At 39.7% G+C, this 25580-nt stretch overlaps 2 protein-coding genes across 31 annotated transcripts in view; one reads left to right on the top strand and one right to left on the bottom strand.

Annotated features, from left to right (window-relative positions):
• The window catches only part of PLAG1 (PLAG1 zinc finger), a 42640-nt gene extending 24980 nt beyond the window's left edge, over window positions 1-17660 (bottom strand). For 3 of the 29 annotated variants that reach the window (XM_081013500.1, XM_081013485.1, XM_081013487.1), the window contains exons 1-4: window positions 17436-17652; window positions 9745-9878; window positions 7331-8586; window positions 5075-5151 (exon numbers count right to left, since the gene is read on the bottom strand). The gene's annotated coding sequence lies outside the window, so the exon portion shown is untranslated. The other 26 variants (XM_081013483.1, XM_081013492.1, XM_081013488.1 and 23 more) reach the window with 20 other exon arrangements.
• Window positions 1344-25580, top strand: CHCHD7 (coiled-coil-helix-coiled-coil-helix domain containing 7). Of its 2 annotated transcripts, XM_081013711.1 has the most exons (6): window positions 1344-1520; window positions 2004-2125; window positions 15883-15936; window positions 22655-22746; window positions 24052-24150; window positions 25208-25580. In XM_081013711.1, exons 4-6 carry the CDS (start codon window positions 22693-22695, stop codon window positions 25310-25312), a joined length of 258 nt encoding a protein of 85 aa, XP_080869837.1. In that variant the 5' UTR covers window positions 1344-1520; window positions 2004-2125; window positions 15883-15936; window positions 22655-22692; the 3' UTR covers window positions 25313-25580. The 2 variants fall into 2 exon arrangements, with proteins under 2 accessions (XP_080869837.1, XP_080869836.1); XM_081013710.1 differs by lacking the exons at window positions 1344-1520; window positions 2004-2125; window positions 15883-15936 and adding an exon at window positions 17840-17993.

Raw genomic sequence — 25580 nt, 5'->3', positions numbered from 1 at the left:
GACTGCGCATGAACACATCACGCCAAACTCAAAGTGACCCAAAAGTCACAAAAAGGGGTAAAATGGGGAGTTTGCAGGCTTTTAAAATGGGTGTTCTGACTATACACAATTTCACGTAAGTGTGCAGTACCTCGGAACATAACCCCTGCACAGGTCACTGCCTGTATTTAAAATGTAATTGAACTTAATGTAATGCAATGTTGTAAATTAAGATTTATAAGTAAAAGTAATAAACTGGTTTGAGAAATATAACTGATTGATCGATAAGAATGACTGTTAGGTGCTTCAAAGCCTATTTAGTTAGCTTGTCAGCTATAAAGTTTCAGCATAGCTGATCACAGATAAAAATTACCTTAACAATCTAGTGTTAGGAAATATAGGAAGTTAACATGTGAGAAACCTGCTTAGGAACTGTAGGAAAAGGTCTGGTACATGTGGGACATCTGTGTGCAGATCGGTGTCCCTATGGGTTAAATATTAACCACTTTTAAACGTCAATCTCTGTAGAAAAACAAATTCTGAGTACCCGTATCAGTCAGTGCCTGTAATGCTGGGATAATATTCCATAGGTTAAAAGAATTCTAACATCAACTAGTACATTGCAACAATGAGCATGCTATATATACCTCATTCTAAATAAGTATTTGGTCGTGCCAGTTCTGGACATCTTGCTATGCCCATGCCACCTCCTTTCTTAAGGTGCTGGGAGTAAAGGGGGAGTGTCTAAGTTTTAGATGGGTTTGGTTACTGAAGAAGCAGGCAAATTTCCTTGGGGCTAGGAATTTGGGCAGGTCTACTGTGACACTGGGTTCTTTGGGGTCTGCAACTGTTAGTGGCAACATGCTTGCCCACTGGTGGGTGGAGGGAGTCCTGCCCTTTTTGCAGTGAACATAACAATTTGTGCACCCAGATGCTCCCCCAAGTTGCTGTATGGTTAAAAGAGCCCGGCTAGAAGGGGGCCAGTTATGAGAATCATAGAGGAAGCAACATTGTTATTTGCATGTCAGGGTCTAGCAAGGAGACCTTATAGAAGGGGACCTGATGAAGAGTGTGTGCAGCAAGTAAGCACATATCCACAGGTTACACTTTTGGGGCAAGGTAGGTACAGTGCACTTAAGTACTCAGGATGCTGAGTCATAATGTGAGTGGAGTTCATGGGCAGAGGTGGTACAGTTCATTCAATTTCCATGGGAGAACTCTTCATACAGACTTCAGAGCAGGGCATCTCCTACTTGCAAAGTCATATTCTTTGCAAAGTGTCACACTCCTCCATGCTTTGGGCCATCTCAGGTATTTGCATGTTCCCTGCTTCTTTCTTCCAGGGCTCACATGCTCACTTTGCCCTACTGTGCACATGCAAACCTCATGAGACTCTCAGAGGACACTGCTACAACCGGTCTACATGAAGCTGATCGTTGGATCAGAAGAGGGAAACCCACTTAAAGAATTGAAAAACTGACCCTAAAGAAGGCAAATTGCTGAAAACAGAACCCTGGATGACCGCAACGGAAAGCAGAAGGGTAAGTGATAACAGAAAAGAAGTACAGAAATAAATAGTACTCAGGTGGGTGGGTGAAAAAAGAGAATGGTGGTCAATAGCATCAGAGGCTAGTTATAAATCAATAATGGGGAAAGGTGTCAAATGTCATAGGGAGCACTCACCCTCGTGGCATAGCTATCTTAATTTCCCCAGCTTTACCACTGTGTGTGAAATAATTTCCTCTGATTTAGAATGCAAACTCTTGTCTCTTTGTTTTAGCACAGAGCAGAAATCTCCACTTGTCACTGCCACCAGTCTCTGTTGATTACTAACTCAGATCAGGCATACCCTGGGTCAATACTTCAGACCAATTCCTATACAGAAAACCAAGATCCTTTTACATGAGATGGAATATAAAGTCAAATGACTGAACCAGCACCACACTTAAAAGTTTTATACCATTAGATACTATTACATCTTCATGATCCCAAATAATCTTTCTGACTGCTTACTGTCCCCACAGAGCTTCAGCATAAAGTAACTGGACAATATAATGCGATCTCCAGCTGTGCTTTTAGTTGGCCAACCAAATGACAAATATAGTGGTTTGGTGTGAAATTCCTTTTGATGGATGAGTTTTGGCAGGTAAGCTGTTCCATTCAATAGGCTTCCTCTCAAAAAACCCACAATGCGTTTAATTTGCAGGGGAATTGTACAGCTCTATTTTAAAAACTGGTGCACATAAAAGTGAATATGGTATCAAGCCCATATTTTCTATGGATGTGTCGTCACAACTGTCAAATAATTTGCAATTAGCAGAAAGGTATGTGATTTTATTTTACCCCTGATGTTTTATACATGCCCTGCAGAATGCAAGTTCAAATACATTTTAAAAATATACTGATGCTTACTTAATATTTGCATCCATAGTTCAGAATCAGTTATGCTAGGATGGTATAGCCTTCAGTTTCAGGAAAGAGCCATGGTGCTTATACATTCACTCAAGCGTGGAAATAGATATGACACCTGATGAGCGCCATACCCCATAGTTGCTTTTGACTGGACTTAACCATTCAGGGATCCTTTACCTTAATTCCATACTACGTAAGTCCTACACTTTCCTACAGTCTCATATTGTGCTTACATACAGCTCAGTATTTATGCATCCACATTTTCCCTTGATCTGTGAGCAGACTAGATCTGCAGGTCAAAGTAACCTAATGAACTAATCCAGAGGCTGAAAATCAACTAAAATTATGGCAGCTGCTATCCTATATACCCCGGGCTCTCACTTTTTCACACAAGCACAATACCACATTAAAATAATGTGGTATAAGTTTATTGAAAGAAGCTTGTGGGAGTTAGATTTTAAGAACTCCTAAAATGTACATGTGTGCTAATAATCTAAAAAGGAGTACCACAGATAATACAGAAAACTGCAGTGCTTTTCTTTCAGAAGACTCAATAACAGTGCCAGGAGAATTGTCAAAAGTGGTATTTCATTCAACTTGTAATTTTAATTAGATAATCCTCACAAGTTATACTATTGCTAGGGAAGTGGCAAAGAAGTCTTAAAAGTTTAGAAATTCATGCCAATAACATCCAAACTTAGGACTGAACTTAACTAACAGTTCCTACTTTTAAAAACATTGGGTGGAATGCAGCTCGTGTCTCAGCAGAGGCATCCTTTAATGGTTTAATTAAAGCAAGAAACTGCTAGGAGCTCCAAAATGTTCTCTCCAATCTGGAAGAATGGGAATTAAAATGGCAAGTGCAATTCAGTTTAAGTGTAAGGTGATACAAAATTCCTAACTTATATATGCTAATGACATCTGAATTGGTGGCAACTGATCAGGAATGAGACTTTGGAATGAAGTTGCCAAACCAGTGTTCAGTAGTTATGAAAAAGGGTGAATTCCACCTTGGAGATAATTAGGAAAGGGACTGCTAATATCACAGTCTATGGTACAACTACACTATATACAGTTCACCTCAAAAAAGATATTGTAGAGTTGGAAAGGTTACAGATAGGAGCAACCAAAATGATCAAGGATCTAGAACTACTAACAAAAGGTATAAAGGTGAGTAAATGGGGACATAATAGAAGTATACAGATTTATGTATGATGTGGAGAAAGCAGACAGGGAGAAATACCCTCTCTTTCATAGTATCTAAGGCCATCCAATGAAGGTGAATGTTAGAAGATTCAGGACAGATGAAACAATGCATGCACTTCTTCACACAGCGCACAAGATGCAGTGATGTCTTTTAAATATTAAGCAAATTCATGGAGTATCAACAGCTACTAGCCCTGATGGCTATATACTGCCTCCAGAGGCAGAGGAAACATGCCCTGAATACCTGTTGGTAGGGAGCTTAAGTGGTGAGTCCTACTGCACTCAGGTCATGCTTGCAGGCTTCCCTTGGCATCTCATTGACCACTACAAGAACAGGATGTTGGATCTGATATGCTTCAGGTCTCTTACATTCTTCTATTTAATCACTATTGGTATTATCAGACTAAGTCATAGCCGGAGTAGAGCTATTGAAAACAACTGACTTTAGTTATGATGAACTTAAATCCATTGATTTCAACAGGTCTATTTTAAGTATGACTTATTCTTATATCCCCTATTTCTCAAAACTTACAAATACACATGGGAAGCAACACCACTTACCATTCCATAACCAATCCTGAGACCTCAGATCATTTCAGCTCCTCCTTTTCTGGAACTGCTTCCATCCCAGCCAGGTTGGGTTTTAATTTAAGTTTTTTTTGTGGGGAGGGGGAACTCTTAAGATGAAGGCGTCTTTCAGTTTGCTTTTTTACCCTCTTTCTCATCCCCCTTCTGTGCTACATTTTTAAGACTGTAAGCCTGAATTTTTTTATTGATCTGTAAGCTCTTTTGGCTGAATATCTGGTTTTAAAGATGCTTTAAATAAGAAATAAATATTAGAGAACAACACTAGGGAGGATGACAACCAGCAGCTATCCAGGCACAAAGCATGGCAAGCATCAGATGTTGACAACACCACCCTCAATGAACGAATTATGGGAAGTAAAGCACAAAGTATTGCCATAAATAAGTTGACTGTAATTTGTTTATTGAGCTAACTACAGTATCTACAGTAGATACTTCTGTAAGATGTTATGGTGCCTACATGCCAAACAAGGTATCTGGTCTGCAAGGTCCTTTGATACCCCAAACTACTATCACACTATCTTTCCACCACCCACCTAGAGATTTATAAACATCACTAGTCAAAGAGTAAATCTACATTTCACCACTCTCCACCCCCATCCCATTGTTGTTACTTTTCAAGGTAAGTGGTGAACTGTAAGCAATAAGAAAAAACTTGGCTTTTGTTAACATGCCCACATTTGTTGTAGCCTTTAAAAAAACAGCAAAGTGGTACCCAGTCATAAATAAAAATAAAGCCATCTAAAAAAAAAGAGAGATTTTAAAATAAACAGAACTAGGCAAGATTCCATACAAAATCAAGGATACATAGCAGTTTTCAGACATCAGTAAACACTCTCAATAAAAATTTAGCCCACCAAGAGAAATCTAACAGAGATGAGGACAGGTATACCTTAGCTGGCAAAGTGTTCCACTACGTGGGCATCACTGTGGAGAAGGTGCAGCCTCATGCCCTTGCAGCACTCACATCTGTAAAAGACAGGGCATGGAGGTGCTTTTAGCACTTGCTATTCATACCAGCAAGTTCCAAGTGTGCATTTTGCTTAAATGGTACAAGCTTATCAAAGCAACAAAATAGGCAACTGTCTTGGCAGCTGTTTTAGAAGCCTGAGCATATGCTTAGTTGGCAGACACTATTTTGCAGGTTATGTTAATCACAGACTTTTGTAATCAAGTACCAACCCCAGTCAGATACTAGCCCACAAAATGTTTAAATATTATCAGATTGCAAACTAATAGAACCATTTGAACATTCTGTGAGCTAGTTTATTCCATTATTGAGAGGTCAGTGGCAAACATTATCTGACTTGAATTGGTCCATCAACAAACTATGAAGTACAAATTAAATTCCTGTATATTTTGTATGTGTAAGACAGGATGGTGATCAAATGGTGAAACTTAAGCTGGACTTCAGCTGCTCTGCAAAACTCCAATCAACTATCTTATTTGAACCATATAGTCTCAGTAGCACTTGGCAAATTCACAGTGCTTGGCAAATTCAGAGACAGAGCTATGAAATATTCTGTAAGTTTATAACCAAGTCTGTAACTCAGGAGAGTTCATCTGTAAGGCTCGAGAATGTGAACAAGGGGCTTGGAACAGTCAGTGCAACCATTTGCACTCTGGATGATGCTTATGGAGTGCTCTTCGGCCCCATGAAACTTTCAATGTGGAGTTCCTCAGGATTCAGTCCCCACCCTTAAGATACTGAAAACCACTGAGTGGGATTATCCAGAAGTTTGGAGTACATTGTCAGCAATTTGCTGATGACACACAGCTTTACTTCTCCTTTACATCTGTAGGTGCGACTGTGGATGTGCTGGACTGCCTTGATAAGGGACTGGGTGAGAGCCAATTCACTGAAGCTCAATCTAGATAAGACCAAGGCAATGTTAGTGGGTGGTTCCCTAGACCAGATGGAAGCAGTGGACACACCGCTGTCACTTGAGGCTCAGGTGGTCTTAGTGGCATGGAGTGCCTTCCATCAGTTTCAGCTAGTGGCCCAGTGCACCTCTATTTGGACAGGAATGGCCAAACTTCTGTTGTCTATGCTCTGGTAAACTCTAAGTTAGATTACAATGGGCTGCCTTTGTAGGTGAATTGGAAATTTCAGCTGGGGCAGAATTTGGTGGCTAGGTTGTTCACCAGGGTAAGAAGGTTTGAGCATGTTACAACAATCCTGGCCCAACTGCACTGGCTGCCAGTTAATTTCCCAGCCCATTTCAAAGTGCTGGTTTTTACCTATACAGTCTTACCTCGGGCTGAAGTAGCTTTGGGCTAAGTATTTTCAGGCTGCGCGCTGCGGCGACCTGGAAGTAACAGAGCGTGTTACTTCTGGGTTTTGCCGCTCGTGCAGACGGTCAAAATGATATCACGCGCATGCACAGAAGCGGCAAATCGTGACCCGCGGGTTGCGTCCGCTTCTGGATGTGAACGGGGCTCCGGAACGGATCCCATTTGCATCCAGAGGTACCACTGTAAAGCCTTAAATGGATCAGGACTGCAATACCTCAAAGACCACCCTCTCCCCATATGAACTGGCATGGACCCTGAGATCATCCTCTGATGCCCTTCTTCATAAGCCTCCTCCACGCAAGGTCTGGAGAGTGGCAACACGAGAACAGGCCTTTTCTATGATGGCTCCCCATTTGTGGAATGCTCTTCCCAGAGAATCTGGCACCTTCAATACATTTCTTTGGACACTGGGCAAAAATGTTTCTCTATAACCAGTCCTTTGGCTGATTAAATGTGTTTGTGGAAAGCAGAGTTACTGGGTTTTTAAAATTATGTATTGTTGTCATTTTGTATTTTTATGTTATGAACCACCATGTGTTCTTCAGATGAAGGGCTGTATACTAATAAAATAAAAACATTAAAAATAATATCTCACACTAGTCAGAATTAGCATGTATACCTTTTCTGTGAATAGGCTCACTATTCAACTAACATTAGTTCTGGCATTAAAATCTAGTAATTGAAGATGGAAACATCTGAGCAGGTAACCACATGGAAAAGGTTGCATGGATATTTGATTACTCTCTTATCTAACACTTAGAATGGTACAAAATTACAGTGTATTTCTACAAATGCATAGACACATGTATACTTTTAGAAGGGCTATAAGTACCAGATTCCTTTAAATTCTTACTGAGGCATGTGTTTGATGAAACTTGGATAAAAACATTTGTTTCTGTTGAAGTAGCAGGTTTCAGTTTATTTAGTGAATCTGGTGGTGAATGTTGAACTATTTTCTTAAACGCAAGTCCCATTCCTGCTGAAAGACATCTAGGATTTCAGGTTTTTGTATGCATACATGATGTTATCACTGTCCTTGATTAAAAAGCATACAAGTTAGAAAGCACTTGGAATAGTGTGGCATAGCTGAATAATCTAACAATAAAAATGCTCTGTAATGAGCTTCTTGATAAGTGGGAATGTCAACCCAATTCAGATTTGTCACTTAATTTCAGGAAGCTGGGCCCCAAATTCATTTATCCTCACAGAAACATTTGACACAGGTTGAGAGGAAAAACTTGCCTAAGTTAACTTAAACAAGCTTCATGACTTTGCAGGACTTCAAACCTTGGAAAACTCACTTTATTCATTTATTACACAATACCAGTCAAAATTATACACATTTCTTTGATCATAATGAACACATCAAAATTATTTGCCCTAAGACCGTGTACTATTGTAGACAATCTTTCAGGCAAAACAGGGACTCTTTCATCATCAAGTGAAAGGGAGGGGCACCAACTGGATTCCAATTCATGGCTTCAACCCAACTAAATCACTGCAAAAATGAAACAACTTCTGTTAGTGCAATGACAGTTCCTTTCCCTTTCATCCAAATACCTCCCAGATCTGCTCTGTGGGGTTCCCTCAGCCCTCTGGAGCAGATTAGAGGGTGTTGTAGGGGGAGGAGAGTGAGAAGTACTGTTGCACTTGTGGAAACCATTTCACCTGCACAATGATTTAATTGGTTTTTATGACCTATAAAATGTAAATGATCATATTGCAAAACGGAATTATTGTGCACCAAAATAAACCAATTCCAATGGAATTTGGGACTGAATTCACTGGATTGTAACAAATATTTATAGACCATCCAATCAATGTAATTGTGAAAAAGAATAGGGCACCTGTTTGATTTCAACTAGAAGGGAGTTCTACAAAATTGGCTTTACAATACTGAATGCACAGTTCATGGTGGATAAAAACCATGCATTTGGGGACTCATTGGGCTGAGGTACCTCTAGTTGCACCATGGATCTTAATGGGGGTCCCATCGTTGAAGGGGGAACTGGTAATATAAGATCAAAGCTTACCAAAAAATGGTCTGACCATAACAATGGGTTTATCAGGACACCTTTCTCCATTTCCAGACTCTCACTCCCACCTGCCCTGAATCAAACACAAGATTGAGGGTGTGATCATCTCTGTTTGCCAATGACAGACAGACAGTCATGGAGGTTATAAAGCCAGCATGGATGTTTAGTCCTCAGAATAACAGTTCTTCAACACCACCTTAGCAAACTCAGTCCAGAAGGGTTAGGGGTACACAAGCAACACTCCCAGTCTGTCTTGATGGCCAAATAGTAGGCTCTCAAAGCCCATTCCAGATCAGGGAGGTTTATTAGCCAGATAAATGAATTATATGGACTATAACAACTCCAACTCCCACATGTGTGTTTATCCGATTCAGCTGGTGCTGTAGAAAGTACATAGGTGAACACACTTTCTTGATATCTAGCCCACATATGTTTCAGAAACGCATCCCAGAATGGCTCCCTCGTGAGTATGGTGTTATTGCGAACCGAACTGGTGTTAAACATCTTCATTGTTGGAGCAGAAGGCCCAACAACCAAGCTACTAGCAGACAAGAGATAAGGGAAAGATCAGAAAGGGACACAATCTGTACATGGCTGTGTCCCTTTTTCTGCAAATGGTATGTCTGCTCTCCAGTGTCATAATTTCTTCTGCCTGTAACCAATGGAATCAAGGAAAGCCTACTGACCTCCCCAGGCACATCCCAGAAAACTATCATGACTCTGCTCCATCCACCCTTACAATATTAATTCTCAATATCCAGTTAAACACATACAGGATTACCGTACCAACATAAAAACACTCAACACAATCTCATCCAACCACTACCAGCCCATAATCCCCAAGAATATCTATACAAGCCAACTTTTCATCAATCACTTACTACCACCACCTAGCAGTCAATGCATCAAACCTATTCCTATCCCATTCTATTTCCACAACCGCCACACATACTCTCAAACCACCCAGCACTCATACTGTAAACAGATCCCAGTTGAATCCTCCACCCTAGCTGAAGGATTCCATTATCAAGCTTTCACCTGGTCATAGGTGTAGGTCCTATCCCAACACTCAGAAGATTTGTATTCCAACTCAGGAATCCTTCAAATGGGCACATGCAGCCACTAAAACCGAAAGAATAGTGCCCTTGCACCATCCTAAAGCAGAACCCTTGCTTTGGTGTCATACCCTTTGGGGTTGCCTCTGCTACAGTACCCCACCACTGAAACTCACTGTTTTATGGAAGTGCCGCTTATATCTCCATGGGTCCAATATTCACCACTGCCACCTCTGCTTGGTAGTTCTCTGGCAAGCGTTGCTATTTGGCAGATGGTCTCAATCAAGAAAGCAATGACGGTTATCAGGAGCTAGGGTGGTTAGGTGTTTAAACAAAATTAGGTTACTGAAACAAATCAGTAAGCATATTGGATACAGTTGACCTTTGTATTAAAGTAATTTATTTTCTTGTTTCAAACTAATCTTTACTTGGTAATGTATCTGGACTTTAGTAGCAATCAGCCCAGCCACAGACTCCTTGAGTAACTGTGGGAAATCATTTAGCCTTCTGTAGGTTTGAGAATTAAAAATATTTCTTCTCCACTCCAAGTCTCAGGATCAGAGCATGCTATAAAATCACAGTTTTTATTAATGATAACATTAAAAGGCAACTATCAAGCTATATGTATCTAATTACTATTAAAGTTGCTTGTTTGCTTGCTTGCTCAAACAACAACAGTATCCTCTCTCAATGGATTGAAATGCATTTTCTATCTGTTTATGGGAAAGTTCTTATACTTCAGTCTATACATATTTCTAATGTTGACACTGAAAAAAATACACGATCCAACTGAACTGGCATTTTCAATAAGCATGCAATGCTGCATCTGCTCTTTAGATCCATGGTTCATAGTTTCTTAAAAGTCCCCTAGAGGAAAGCGATTAAACCTGCATCAACTACACTCTCTTCCAACAAGCACAATCAGCTTTAACAATATCTGTTTGACTTGACAGAAAAGTTTAGTTCCAGAAAGTTTTTTAAATTGTTTGTACTTAGTAATGTTACTATTACTATGACTAATCTATTCTGAACATGCAAATAATAGTTTTGTGCTAGTTAAGAATACTAAATGATTTGCTGTGTAACCTCAATCAAAAATGTCAGCATTTTAAAGAAAACTTTTAGTATCAAAATATATACAACTATTTAATACCCAAAGCATATTTTAAACAATTATTTACACTCCAAATAATATTTAGAACATAATTTACCAGTTGTAAAGTTAACAACTGACATTTAATATTAAGTATAAAAATATTCCTACTCTTTTAGAACAAAAATGTTTTGTATGATTTTCTATCTATCTACACACACAAACACATATGAATGAGGTTCTCTTGGCTGAACAAATCTTGATCACCAGTACGTAACTTAAATATCTTTAAGAGCCTTATGATAACAATAGCATAGTATATTCAGGATACGTTATATGCTATCATACAATACATATAACTTTATAACATATAATATATATCTCATACGCTAACAAAAGAAGTTTCTTTCACTTCTCAAAATGTAATTGCAGAACATTGCAGCCATCTCTCATTAAGGAAACACACTGAAGAAAGAAACAACTATTCAAGAACATATTTAAATAAGCTTGGACTATCCCTATTGCACTTGTCAAACGGAAAAATACATTTTGTAACACAGTACTTTATTAGTTACTTGACCAGCACTTTGCAAAATTAACATAGTAGCTACAAATAAGTAATTGCTTTTGTAATTAAAATCAGAGATCCATGCTTAAAATCTGCTTAAATGGCAGAAATTCAATGTAACCATAGTAATTTTGAGTTTGATGTTATTGTGGGAGGGACATTATCACAGTATTCAAGATTAAAGATATGTTAAAAATTAATGAATCCAGTTCACCTTGTCAACATATGAATCAAATCTTAGCTTTTATAAAAGTAGTATTTGTCCATAAAAAAGCTGATAACTAATTCCCATTAAACACTTTCTAATCTGATTTCTAGGGATATTCTCCACAAAGCAACACTTTTGGCTCAACAAGTGCAAATAAGATTATAACAGCTTATGGCCAGACACTTTCTCCCCATGCTGAATTTCCTAATTTTTCTTTAAAAGTATATTTTTCTTAATTCTCTTTCTGTTTTCTTGTTAAGTTCTTAATACTTCATTTATTTAATGCAAGATGTATGAATTCCATTTTGAATATTATAGCTTAGTCTTAGAACACATTCAATTTAAAAAGAGCTGAATTAAGAAATTATGCTGTCTTGCAAATAACCTGCTTCATTTTCTTCTTGGAAATTATACCAGTTATTACTATACTCATACATTTTAGCATTTAATGGGATATAGATCTGGCAAGAGATATGCATACATATGAAACATTCTGCTACTATGTACATTCTTTAATACAGCAAGTTCAGAGAATATATATTTAAACATACTGAGATAGGTAAAAAAACCTGTTTTTATAAACTAACTAATGTTAATATGACTGCATCATCTTTCCTACTTCTTGAATTCAGCTTACATATAAAAAATCCCAGCACTCACATTAACTTTGATAACAATTTTGAAGCAAATTAAAGCACAATCCATAGATTATATGAATTCTAACAATTGTTCTGATCAAAGAACATGGCACTTTCAACTGATATAAACACTTTTTGGAAACTGAATTCTTAGATATGAGATTCCAAAAGTTATTTTTGCCAAGTCCTAAGACATACTGAAAAATATATATGCAAATGATAGGTAGCTAGTATATAAGATACCAATCAAACAATTATGTATAAAAACAAACATTAATATTTTAAAGGCTGACTTAGTGCTGGTAAGACAGTGCACAGAATATTCTAATTGCTACTTATGCAATAGCAAATAAAATCTTTGCAATAGCAAAGAAAAATACTAAAATTTCCAATAAAGAAGCAACATATTCAGTCTACTGATTCTATTCACAAATCCATGACATTTCCAAATCAAGAACTGAACTACAATTATATGTATGTTTTCTTCCTAATATATTATCTATTACTGAATTTTTTTACTTGTTTAATGCAGCAACCATCCATCATGTGTTAGATTTCAAACACATATTGTATGTCAGATCAGTACAAAATATTACGTTGTTCACATATTTGAATTATTTTACATTGTTCTGAAAGGCTTTCTAAATAGTTAGAAATTGGTTAAAGATGGTCAACAGCTTATTTGGACAGCTATTAAATCTTTCTACTAAAACAAATGAATGGTATCTGCAGATATTTGCTTTCAGAAGCATACCATCAACATATATTCAGATTTTCCTTTTAGCACTACAGTATAGTGAACCACAAAAGGGGTTTGAAGACTATACCCCAAAATATAAGTTTCTTATAATCAAAGTAATGTTTCAGTATGCTTTTATGGTATATCATTAAGTGCATAAAATTGTCACTATTAGTGGCAGAGGATTTTACCACTACAAGGTGCTTTTCTAAGAGTACTCCAACTCCATAGCAAACTCTCAACATGAATAAATCAGCTGAATGCAATGAAGTGAGCAACTTCAAATATATGTATTAACAGAGTAAAATTGTGGTGGTGAGTCACCATTTTGACCAAAAAAAAAATGCTTAATAAGAAGATGACAATTAATTACAATTATATTTATATACACCAACATTTAAAACTTACAATGAAAAGCTCAAAAACTACTTTAGACTTCAAAGGTTTTGCTTAAGGCAAGTAGTGTCACAAAGTAGTTTGGCCAATAAGATTCACTCAAGACACCTTGGAATCTGTCTGCAGAATCTATAGTATATAATAATGGATCTACATTATATGAATTATAAGAAATTCAACTAATTTCATAGAACATTGTTTTAACCAATCAACTAAAATTATATGCAAGTGCTCCATAGTTTTAACAAAATAGTTCTCAAAGATAAATACAGCTTTATCAGCATATTTCAGGCTATTTTTCTACTAACAGTTACTTTTCTCAGTCTCCTTACTGTTAAATGTATTACTGGAATGAGTATTCAAACTTAAAGGCATTAAATTTGCATATGATGGAGAACTTTCATGACAGAGGAAGAAAGCAAAATTGTAATTTGTGCTTTCAGAAAAATGTATTTCTTCCACAATGCTTTTACCATGATACTTAATAATTGTACAGCAGATCTGTATACACATCTAAAGATCCAAATGCAAGTTTTGTACTTCTGTATATCTACAAAATAGCTTAAAAATTTAGATTAGGAAAAGCCACCAGACTTCATGTGTTCTGACTTCTGAGCTTAACAATCCATGCCACAAACTTATTGTTATGGTTAATGCCTGTGATAAAACGTGCATGCTGTATCAAATGTATTTAGGATAAGAACTGACTACAAGCTAAATTTATGCTTATTATGCTAGGTGCACTTATGAACCTAGTATCTTTACTGGTAGATGAAAATGATCTACAAACACTAGTAATTCATGTGACATTCTTAAACCATATGGCATGCATCAGCCATTTGCCAAGTTTGCTTTCAGATATTTTCTATTTTGATTTAAATGATAACGTTTATGCCAAAAATAGAGTTGTTTTCAATAAAAAATAAATGTGTATACAACTCCATGTTAACAGATCAATGTTCCCCTTATGAGCTGATTATTACTATTATTTATTAAACCTGTATACTGCCCTTCACCCAAAGATCACAGGTGATTCACAACATAAAAATACAAAATGAGAACACAAAATACAATAAAAACAAACCAATAACCCCCTCCCACAGACACATTATTATTACTATACAATTTGTATAAATCCATTCTCTAAGAATAAATGACGCAGTTTAATTTTGGGGACTGTGTCACTGGAAAACAAGGTGCTTTCACCTGAAGCCACAGGATTATCCAGGACAATAGTCCACTACATAATGCAATAAAGGTACAAGACATCTATGATAACAAATGATGAAATCTTATGTACACTGGAGAATCAAGCCCCTCAACACAGTGAGACTTATATAAAAGTGAATAGAAACAGGTTACACATTGAGCAGAAAATTGATTTGGTATATAAAGAACAAAAGAAAGTATAACTGATGGAGTTTCTCTCAAGATTTGGTCCATCTCTTTGAGCAGAATACGTGCTAGCAAGAGTTTAATTTAGATTTAAATCAAGACAGTGAAAGAGCAAATCACTTGAAATGAAAATGTAATTGTGCATAAGAAACACAAGATCTGAGACAACAGATTTCCGAAATACCATTTTACTACCCAGCAGCATTTTAAACATTTAAGCCAAGTCTTTATAGATAACATTTCTTATCATGGAAGTCACACATTTATAAGTCAAAGATACAGCAACATCTATCATAGATGCTTTCTTGGAATCTGTTTCAATTAACAAAAATTTACTGTCCAACAAATAATAAAAGCACAACTATGTAAGATTTAACCTAAAATTAGAATGTATTTCAATAAAACCAAATCTAGAGACATTACACAAATCTGTAATAGCGCAATTTAGAACACTGCATGTATTCTAACCCCTTGAACATTGCAGGTTTGAAATTCACATCCTTTGAACACTACTTGCAGGTTTGAAATATGAACAGGTTTGTATTTTAAATCAATGGAATGAAACAGAAGATATCCAAACAAGTTGTCAATGTCTGCAAAATGGCTTTAAAATTATACCATAAAGTCCACTATATGTCTTGTGTTCTTCCAGCGACTTGAAAACTAGCAGAACATTATTATAATTTAGGCTATCTCTACACACACCATTCTAAATCCAAGACACAACAATGGAATTAAAATTCAGCCACCATACCAAAATCTTGAGTTGCATCACAGATAATAAATGCAATATCCAAACAATATCCACCAATTTCTCCTACAAAAGGGGTAAGCCAATCACTGTTTACACCTCAACAGCCCCCTTGGATTTAAAGCAATCCACCAGGATAAGTAGCCACTGGCTTGCCTTCAGAGTTTGATTTATGACTTTACACTTTAACAAATCCAAGCCAACTTTAGCCAGAACTTCTGCATAGGTGAGCACAGCTAGAAGAAAAGAGGAGCTGTCTCTTTAAGATACCATGCTCTGTCCCTGATCCCACGTGGAAACCAACATCAGCAGCACTTTCGCGTTTAGTTCTATGTGATGCAAGTTGAGGCATCATTTTTTAACAAACATGAGAAATTGCAGAATACATTCTTCCCCGGAATACAAAATAGGTGAAAAAGCATGCTAAAGTAAGCCCCGGTTCTCCTCCAAAAGTGTGGTCTCACTATGTGTATTTTTCTTTTTTTTCTCTACGGCACGTTGCTTCCAATCCATACTACTCTAACAGAAAGCACTTCACAGACAGTGGACACAAACACCGGGATCCTTAGGCAACGAAAAGGTACTCCATAAATCGGAAATATTTGCTCTTTTTGCATTACATATCATAATTGGGTCGGGAGAAAAGCAATGCATAGGTATTACATTTCGCGCCACCTCCCCCCTTTCCCCCCACATGTGCCCCCCCAAACAAACAAAGGGCACGAAAACGAAGGTACAAAGTTGGCAAATGCAGCATTTATCTCCTGTGCAATCGCTCCTCGTTGCCCCAAAGTTGTGCAGCTCGTGCATTCCCACCTCCCACCACCATTCAAGGCAGAAAGGGGATTTTCACGTTCTCGCATTGTCGGGAACGAGCTGCAAAAGAGCTTTTGCCTTTCCAAAGCAGTCATCAACAACAAAAATAGGCATCAGTTTTAACTCCTTGCTCTCTGAGAGCTGAAACCCCGACGTGAGGGGACGCGGGGTTCAACCTGATCTCTTAGGGGGGAAATCGGGGGACGGAGACGATTTGGGGCATTTTTTAGGATTTTTTGGGGCTATTTTTTATTTTGTTATATGCCTCGGTTCTCCCTCCATTTTGGTTGTTTATGATACTGACAACAAGCTGTCCCTGCTCTCTCTCCAGATCTCTCCTGCTTCCAGTTAGAGGAACCCCCCCCCCCACTCCCCAATACAACCCACCCTCCAATCGCCTTCCCCAAACTCCTCTCTCGTACCCACGCAAGAAGGGAAAGAAAAGCCTCCGCGGCCGGTCCAAGTCAGGCGGGAGGCAATCTAGTCTCTTGATGGGGTGGGGTGGGGGGGAAAGGAGAGAAAAAAACTTTCGTCCAATAAAAAGCGGGAGGAGAAGGGCGCTGCACGCCCCAAAGCGACTCGGGAGCCCCCTAAAGCTTTGGCCGCGGGGTCCCCGCCGCCCCGTCCCGAGAGTGCAACCCGCCCGCGACATTTCTGCGCAAAATGTGGCCGCTTTGGTGCTACGGCTGAATTTATATTAATTTTCTCTCATTTTTGGGGCACCGCGGGCTCTTAATGTCTTCCGCTCCCTCCTCGCTGCTGCTGCTGCTACTGCTGCTGTCACTATATTCAAAGCACAAGCTCCGGAGCTGGGGGGGGGGGGAGAGAGATAGAGAAGAGAGAGACTCTGAGCGAGGAAAGCGGGGTGGGGGGGCTGGGGGCTTCTCAAAAAAGTTTCTGCAAAACCGCCTCCCCGTTTGTATAACAAGAAACGAGGGGGAAGAAGGAGGGGGGGTGCGATCCTCTCAGTGAAAACCTCACTGAAGGAGTTGGGGGGGGGGGGGCGGAGGAGAGAAGAAACTCTAAGTCCGAAAGCTGAGGAAAGCGAGGCTTTCTTTCGAGGGGCTGCTCCTGGGGACCCCGCGAGAAGCGCGACGCAGCCCAGGAGTGCAGGGGAAGGAGATGGAGCCGCACAAACTTTCCCTCATCGCTGCCGCTCCGCTCTCCCCCCTTCTCCTCCTCCTCCCCCTTCAGAATTTAAATAACCCTAATATTTCCCTGCTGAACCCCGGCTCCTGACCCCCAAACCCGCAGCAGACTCACCGCGGGAGCCTCAGCATCCCCTCAGCGCCCTCTTCCCGCCTTTTACAGGGTTCTCCGATTTTTCTGTAATTTTTTCCCCATATTTCGGGCTGGACGCGGCGGGCCTGGAAATTGTTTGCTTTCCCCTCTTTCCAGCAGCCATTGTAGTGTATGCGCTGCGGTGCAGCTCAGCCTGCCGCACACGCCGCGCCCACACCGCCAGCCGCCCACACGCGCCGCGGGTTGGACACCTCCCCCTGTCACTCAGCCCTTTGGCCGCACCCTGGAGGCGGCCACTTCGGTGCTCGCGGCTCGCCCCGTTGGTAGGACGGGACGCCGCTCCAGGAAAGGAGAGGAGGAACCGCGCGCGCATTGGCCCGGCGGCGGCGGGCTCGGAGCTGTCTTTCAGAGCGTCTCAGCGAGAGCGATTGGGCGCCGGGCCTGTCAGTTTCGGCAGGGATGCGGGGCAGTAACGGGGTAGGCTGCGCCGCTTATAAGGTGGCTGCCCAAGCCGCTGACGTCTTTCGAATTGGAAGCGAGTCCCGAGCCCGCGAGTCGGTTTCCCTCACGGCGGGTGAGGTGAGTGTCTCCTCCCGAGGAGCCGCCTGGTCGCCGGGCGCCCGGTCCGGCCTCGCCGTGGCAGCGCCAACCTCCCGCCCGCTCTAAAGGGCAGCGCCAAACTCCCGCCCGCTCCCTCCGGCGCCTGGCTTCGTTGCCGGGCGGGCGAGTTGGGAAGGGAGCGCGGCAGCGTCAGGCCCCGCGGCTCCACGCGGAGCAGCCCCCGAGAGCTGTCGCTAGGCTAGAGGCTCGTGGAGGGCGGGCCGCGGCGGCGGCGGCGGCGGTGGCTGCAGGCCCGTGCAAGGCGCCCGTGGGTGCGCCCAGGTGCGCCTCCTGAGGCTGCTCCGCCCATCGCTGCCCTTTCTGTGGCTGGGCCAGGAAGCGCTTCCTTCTCCTTTTTGCCCTCGGTGGCTCCCGACATGGCAGCTGAAGTGGGTGCGCGGGGTATGGGTGTGTAAGGGACACGCGGCATGTTGTAGCTCCCATCCCTTATAGCTAGCTGCTGCTCCAGGGCTCGGGGTGGGTTGGGCGCTGCAGCATCCACACCCTCCAGCCCATCCGCCGGGTGAGACAGGAACTAAAGAGATAAGGGTGGGGGGCTTCGACGTCAAATCTAAAGCGGTTTGGCTCCCCCGCCCCGCCCATTCATTCATTCATTTTTCTTTTTGCACCACTCTTATGTTGCATCGACTCTTTTCTATTCCAACTCTGGCATCTGTAGAGACAGCCTTGAGTTTTACTGTTTCAGTAAATGGTAGGGAAAGCAGCTTTGCTGGGCCTCCCTGAAATCACTTGGTTGGAAAGGGACAGTATGTTAGACTGGAGGGGGGGATCCTCCAGATTGGCAGTCTTCTGTGCATTAAGGTAAAGGTAAAGGGACCCCTGACCATTAGGTCCAGTCGCGGGCCTCACTTTGTTGGCCGAGGGAGCCGGCGTACAGCTTCCGGGTTGTGGCCAGCATGACTAAGCCGCTTCTGGTGAAACCAGAGCAGCTCATGCAAACGCCGTGTACCTTCCCACCAGAGCGGTACCTATTTATCTACTTGCACTTTGATGTGCTTTCAAACTGCTAGGTTGACAGGAGCTGGGACCTTCTGATAGGCAAGCCCTAGGCTCTGTGGTTTAACCCACAGCTCCACCCGCGTCCCGGTAATAGTGCATTAGTGATAGCTTTATTCTGTGATGTTTCTCCAATGCTACTGTATTATTGTTGTCCAGAGGGGTTATTATAGTGCAACAACAGCAACCCAAATTATGAATAAATGTTTCAATTGTTAGTGTCTTGGATTTTATTGTGTTAATTCTTCTTCTTAGTGGGTTGTGAAAAGTTCTATTCTGAACAATTTTTTTGTAGGGTAGAGGGCACTGTGAATGAGGTTAAGAATCAAGAGGGTGGTGTCCCAAAAAATTTGGGAACCACTGTTCTAGATGAACATCTAGGCTACTTAAGCTATCGGTACCTTGGGTTGTGTGTGGCCTTTAACTTTCAGGAAACAATCTATTGGTGTTAAAGCGTGACAAGTTCTTTTCTCCAACCTTCTATATAAGACAAACCTGTCAAAACCACATTGAGTTGTTTTTTTTAATTGACATGGTTTTGTACTTAGCACATTATTTTTAGGCTTTCCCCCATCCTTATGAGAGACAGACACCTTCATTGTAATCTAGAAAAACTTGGGACTGTTATCCAACAGTTGAAAAAGTTCCTTGTGAGAGAGAACTAGACAGATAGCATCATTTCGATGCAATGATAAACTAGAGTTTCACACTCCGGGAATGAGCCTTTGCCAGCTTTGGACTTAAGCACACTCCCATCTGTTCTCTTCTCCATTGCAGCCACAAGGAAGAGATCAAAAGCATTTGTTTCCTGTCATAAACTAACCAAGATTTGTCAGTGTGCACTGGGATACACTGGGATTCATTTTAACTTCAATTTGAGGCTTTACAATCCTGGCTTGTTTGGATTTGGATAGAACACAGTTAAAACTAGCTTCAGTTCTTTGTATGGATATAACAATGCACAACAATTGAAAATGAAAGCAAATTCTTCTGAACTGGGTGAGATACAAGTCTGAGGCTCATCAAGGTCTGTTTCCATAGCACTGAACTATGATTTAGGCCTTTCATCCAAATAAGGGCAGGGTCATGTACCTTGCCCCTTCTGTGGGAAAACTGCAATTTATTGGGATTTGAAACTGGATTTCAAGTGCTAGTTTAAGAGCTGCCTTTTGAGGGATGCAGTTTTCAATTTAGAGGTGTGGTTGGCAGATGTTTTAGCTGAAAAGAGGAACTTGCTGAATGACTACTTTAGGGAGCTGGTATAGTAGAGGATCCACTCCTCATTCCTAAAGTGTGCCAAGAGGGATAGGACTATATGTAGTGTTTAGCCTCCATAGACAAGGTTATCCAGTTGAGGAAGCTGTGTAATCTTTTGTGATGACTGCACGAAAAAAAAGCCTTGTGGGTTCCAAAGCTTTCATCTTTACTGATAATACTCTACTAATAATTATAATTAATGACTGCCACGTGAGAGAAGCAAAAATTATTTAGGTGTTTCAAAACAAAAAAGACCTGAGGTGTAGAACAAATGTAAGAACAAATATATGTTGTCAGCACGTTAGTATGAATGGCTGTGTTAAGAATTTAAATTAAAATGCTTAAGGAATTGTAGGAAGGTAGATTTTTTCCCATATATCTAGACTTGCATGCTTTTAAAAAATGAAACCAAAGCTTAGAAGGTGAACCAGGGTTAGAGAGCAGCATTGATGAGAAAGTGGTTTACAAATTTAACAAATATTCAGATTAGCTGGTGAACAATGTATGTATTTTAACCAAAAGTTTGGAACTGTACTCATTAGAATACAAGCCTCCTTGGATGTGTGACTTGGTCTAGTCATACTGGCCAAAAAATTAAATCTAAATTCTCTCTGCGACCGTACTGTTTCTTGGATGCCTTGCAGATGTTAGTAGTATCTTGCCAATATTATTTCTGGTAAGATTATAAAAGTAAGCAGGTTTTTAAAAGTGCTGTTCAGAGTGTTTTATGAAAGTGTATTTAGTTCTCTCATAAAGCATACTGAGTCATGGATTTTTAGATGATGCTGTGATAATGATGGGAAAATCTGAAGTGATGATGTATTGTAAAATATGCTGCTGGCACCTAGAATCTGAAGTATTCTTCCTTTTTTTCTAAAACATGATTTCTATTAAATATTTTCCATAATACAAAAAAATAGCAGCTACAAAAGATACAAATAGCACAAATAAAATACAGAGTCCTCTCTTCAAAGTAATTCTTAGCTCTTACCACTCACAGAAGCTCCTCCCAGCTGTTGTCTAGGATCTTTGCTTTTTCCTCCCAGCCTCTCGCCCTGAGAGACCAACATTTTTCTTATTTGAAGTATTCTTCCAGCTCTACTTTGAGGAATCATTTCTAGTCAAACTGAAGCCTATATGTTTCTAATTACAAATATCTACATTCTCTTCAAATAATAGTTCGGTCTTACGTTAGTAATATGTTTGGGGCAGGGGTGAGGAGCCTATGACCCACCTGATGTTGCTGCACTACATTTTCAAATTTCACTGGTTTTCCACTGAATGCAGTAAAGAGAAATGTGAAATCTATGAGAAGTAAGAGGAATGAATCTTCTGTTATATCAAAATCTTGCCACCATATTGCGGGAGGGATATGGTTTGCACTCTCCCTGATTACATTTCTTAAGAATTTGAAAGCACTTTACTTACATAAATCCTAAAAGTATTGCTCATTCAGTACAGCATCACAGTCATAATTTTCATAAAGACATGTTTTGTAAAAACTTGTGTTGGGTCACATACCAGCTGCAAGGGGCCACCAAGTAAGGATATCGTTCAGACCATGGCTTTAAGCTGGTTAACTTAACAAACCACAGTTCTAGCACAGTTACAGTTGTTGCTCCATCTCAGAAAGCTGTTAGACCTTGAAGATTGGAATGAATTTATGAATGCTAAGCAGATGGAAAATGAAAGCAGACTGACAGCTTTAAACTATGGTTATGAATCTTAATCCTATAAATTCTAACAATAAAGTAAAAATAGTGGATTTCCTATTGTACATTTGTAAGTGCAAGCCAAAACCTGTGATAACATATCTGCATTGAGCCAGGAGCAGCACTTTAATTTCTAGCCTTACTATTGTTAAATTATAAGAGATTTGCAGAAGTATGAATTGGCTGTGAAACAGTAATTTAAAACATTGATTTAAAACATTAATTCAACTTACTGAAAGACAAAATAATTAATAATGGGCTATTCAGTTCTGCTTTCTAATTTTTCAGTTTCAAACCATGGAAAAATGGGATTTTGCCCCAGTTTGAGAGTACCCTCATGACTCTACATAGAGGTGACTTGGCTGGAACTTGTATTTTCCTGCTCACCTTAGCAACCCATTTAGCTGCTAGCATTGGTCTGCATTAACACATAGGATGGCTTTTGGAAATTTGATCTCTGGATTAAATCTATAGTTTTGGTGGTGGTATATGAAGATAATATTCAAATGTTAAATTTTGGGGTGAGAACCTATGTGCTTCCCCCCACCTGCAAAAAAGTACTGCTGATAATATGCACCGCTCCTTGGAAAATGCCTTAAATCCTAATTAAGAGAAAGCCAGTTTTGCTTTTTAAAACCTCCTCCTTTCTTCTAGGTGTTATCTTTAAAGTACCACCACAAACCAATATCTTTATGCCTAGAAAACTGCAACGACTTCGAGATCATGACATAAATCCCTGCCTTGTGGTAAGAATGTGAATTGTAGTAAACAGATTATTTTTGTTAGTATTATTATGTAGTTTGAAGCTTGCAAGTTATTTCAGTTGGCTATACACTATTAGGCATTTTAAAACATTGGAATAGTTTTTGTATTCTTGTAAAGTTCCATAAATAGAACCAATTTGTTGCCATCTGTCAAAAATGCAAATGTACACCAGGATGCCTTCTTAAGTACAAACTAGTACAGAATTGTTTGTCACTATAAATATTTTCCTTTTCATTAATAAGGTATTTAAAATTTGTTATCAAAAATACCAGCCAGCTGGAGAACAACGGATGCATACGTAAAGAATCAAGATTTTTTTTTGTTCAAGCCACACAGTCTTGATATTTTTCTGTCTTGTAGTTTGAGGTACTGATTTCATCTGACAACACTGAATCTTTAAATAGTTCACCAGAGGATAGGATTTATTGTATTTAACAAGTACATGTGTCCTAATTGTACATTTTTGAGACAAGTCAAAGGGAGAAAGAAAGATAATCACATCTGTGGTCCTTAAAAAACCCACACCCCAAACACCTATTAGTCCTAGGAAGGAACATAGTGATCCTTCATCATTCATTGCAAATGAGTGAAACAGAGCCATTTTTCTCCTACTCCACATTCTGTACTAACTTTTTTCTTTGTTTTGTACAGTTGTTTTCTACAGACTTTAATGTGAGGGATAGGATCCCATTAAATTATATAATCAGTTTAAGGCATTCTTAGTATTATATGGTCTGAAATACAGAATGATTTGATTTCTTGTGTGCCTGGTAGGCAGATTGGATGATCCCCTGGGTTAATACGTTTTGGTGGTTTTTTGTTTTTTTTAAACAACCATCACTCTTGCATTTGCACATTAGTTGAAATGTATTTCTTGGCACAGATTGTTGGGGTTTTTTCCATTTGGGAAGTAACTTAGAGGCATCCTGACTGCTGTTAATGACCTTCATCTAGATGGCTGAGCACCAATCTATTTGAACTTAAAACTGCAAAGCAGTTGAGAGTCCTTTCTTCATAAGCTTCTCAATTTCAGGGTAATCCTAATGGGCATTTCTCTCTTAGGTACTCGGTGTAGCATGACTTGCTTTCTTCTAAATATGCTTAGGATTGCAGTTTTGAACCAATCTTCTGAGGAAGCAAAATGAGTACCACTTAGTTCGTACATACAGAATTTCAGCTTTGTTGTTCAGCAGCATTTCAACCAGTATGTGTGGCATTTAAAACATGTGGGAAGTTAATATTTGTCCCCTATTGGCTTTTTAAGTGTATCTTGTTTCATATTCAAGGAAGCAGATGCCTCTAGCAAATGTATGGATAAGAATAACTACAATAGAGATGCGTGCACCCTGTACTTTTTAAAATACAAGAGCTGCAAAAAGTTTTGGGTAAGTAGGCTAATCACACTGTAATCAGAATGTTTGTGGTTATCCGTGGTATTTTTTATATCTGAACTTGCAAGATCATGGAAATGGGTTTAGCACTTTAATTAGCCATTGATCCTGGAAAAGCTGGCAATTTTAACGAGGCAAGATATTTTAAACACAATTATGATGGTGATACTCACATAATCCAGTTTCTAGAATTTAGATGCAGACCCCAGTCCCAATAAGACTACAAGAGTTGCCTTACCCTAGGCCTGCAGGAGCATATGCTTTTGCAGCCAACTTGAGAAATAGATCAAAACTAGATAGCATTGACTTCATGTGAGACAGTGGACTCACAAAGTAGAGCTAGCCAGATGCTGTTATTCATTACAGCAACAACACTATTTCCATCTTTGCCCAGGTAGTAGCTCCTCAAGCTGACATCCTTGCTAAAGCTGCTAGCACATCTCTAGCTCTTCCTTGGTAGTAAACTAAATGCCCATGTATGGCTAAAGAGGGAAAGTTAAGGCACAGTGCTCTCTAGGCAGTTCTAGGAAGTGCAAACAGTCCAGTTAAGATTTGTGCAAGAAATCATTTCAGGACCACGTTCCATTTCCAAACTGCTCGATCGTTGCTAGTGTGGATCATTAACAGTTCACTTGATTGAATTTCACTTTAGATATCTGATACCATTCTCCTTTAACCTGCTTCGCTTTGAATCAGTCTTTGCCATCTTAATGGGCATAGCTATGCAGGAAGTTCACGACTATTTTGAGTTAACATGACTTCTCCAACTTTAGACTCTAATTAAGCGGAATATTTTTAGCAGAGAAAATGCTGCTTTTAAATTAGCAAATACATTGCATTTTATGTGCAAACTGGTTTTGGTAGGTTGTCCCCTTGTACCTTTGTATTGCAGCATAATTCTTGTAACCCAGTGAAACAAGTAGGGGAAAGTTGCCAATATATCAACTTTGAAGACAGCTAGACTTCCAGTTATCTAAATATTTAAAATACTTATTTTGCTAATAATGAAGATAATTTAATTCACTGCCACACTGATTCTCTGTATTTCTAGAATGGGATCATGATGCAGAGAAGAAAAGATGGAATCAAACCAGATATGCCTACAGCAGAAGAGAGAGAGAAGATCCTGGCATCAATTGGAAGAATACCATACTGATTGTGCAGTGTTACAGTGGTGTTGTTGCAAGCAAGGCGTTCTGGAAAGAATGTTGAAAAACACTTTTAGACTAGGTGGCTATTGTTGCCACCTTCTTAAACACCTTTGTACAATACCCTTCTGAATAATAATTTAGGCTATTGCCTCTATAAGCTGGTTTTTATTGAAACGAATGCAGAAACCTGAAGCCTTGATGACTATCGGAAAGTAACTTACATGGCATGTAAGAGAAACATTTAGTAATAAATCAGCCTTTTTAATGATGAAA

The sequence above is a fragment of the Podarcis pityusensis genome (genome assembly GCF_964106645.2).
Source record: "Podarcis pityusensis genome assembly, chromosome: 7".
Classification (NCBI taxonomy): Eukaryota; Metazoa; Chordata; class Lepidosauria; order Squamata; family Lacertidae; genus Podarcis; species Podarcis pityusensis.
This window is presented reverse-complemented; position numbering and strand designations above follow the sequence as displayed.

What these genes read in the sequence shown, in the direction of transcription:
- CHCHD7 (XM_081013711.1), top strand. Translation starts at nt 22,693, where the DNA reads ATGCCTAGAAAACTGCAACGACTTCGAGATCATGACATAAATCCCTGC. An exon ending in ACATAAATCCCTGCCTTGTG is followed by an intron (nt 22,747 to 24,051) that starts GTAAGAATGTGA and finishes TTCATATTCAAG; the next exon opens with GAAGCAGATGCCTCTAGCAA. An exon ending in AGAGCTGCAAAAAGTTTTGG is followed by an intron (nt 24,151 to 25,207) that starts GTAAGTAGGCTA and finishes CTGTATTTCTAG; the next exon opens with AATGGGATCATGATGCAGAG.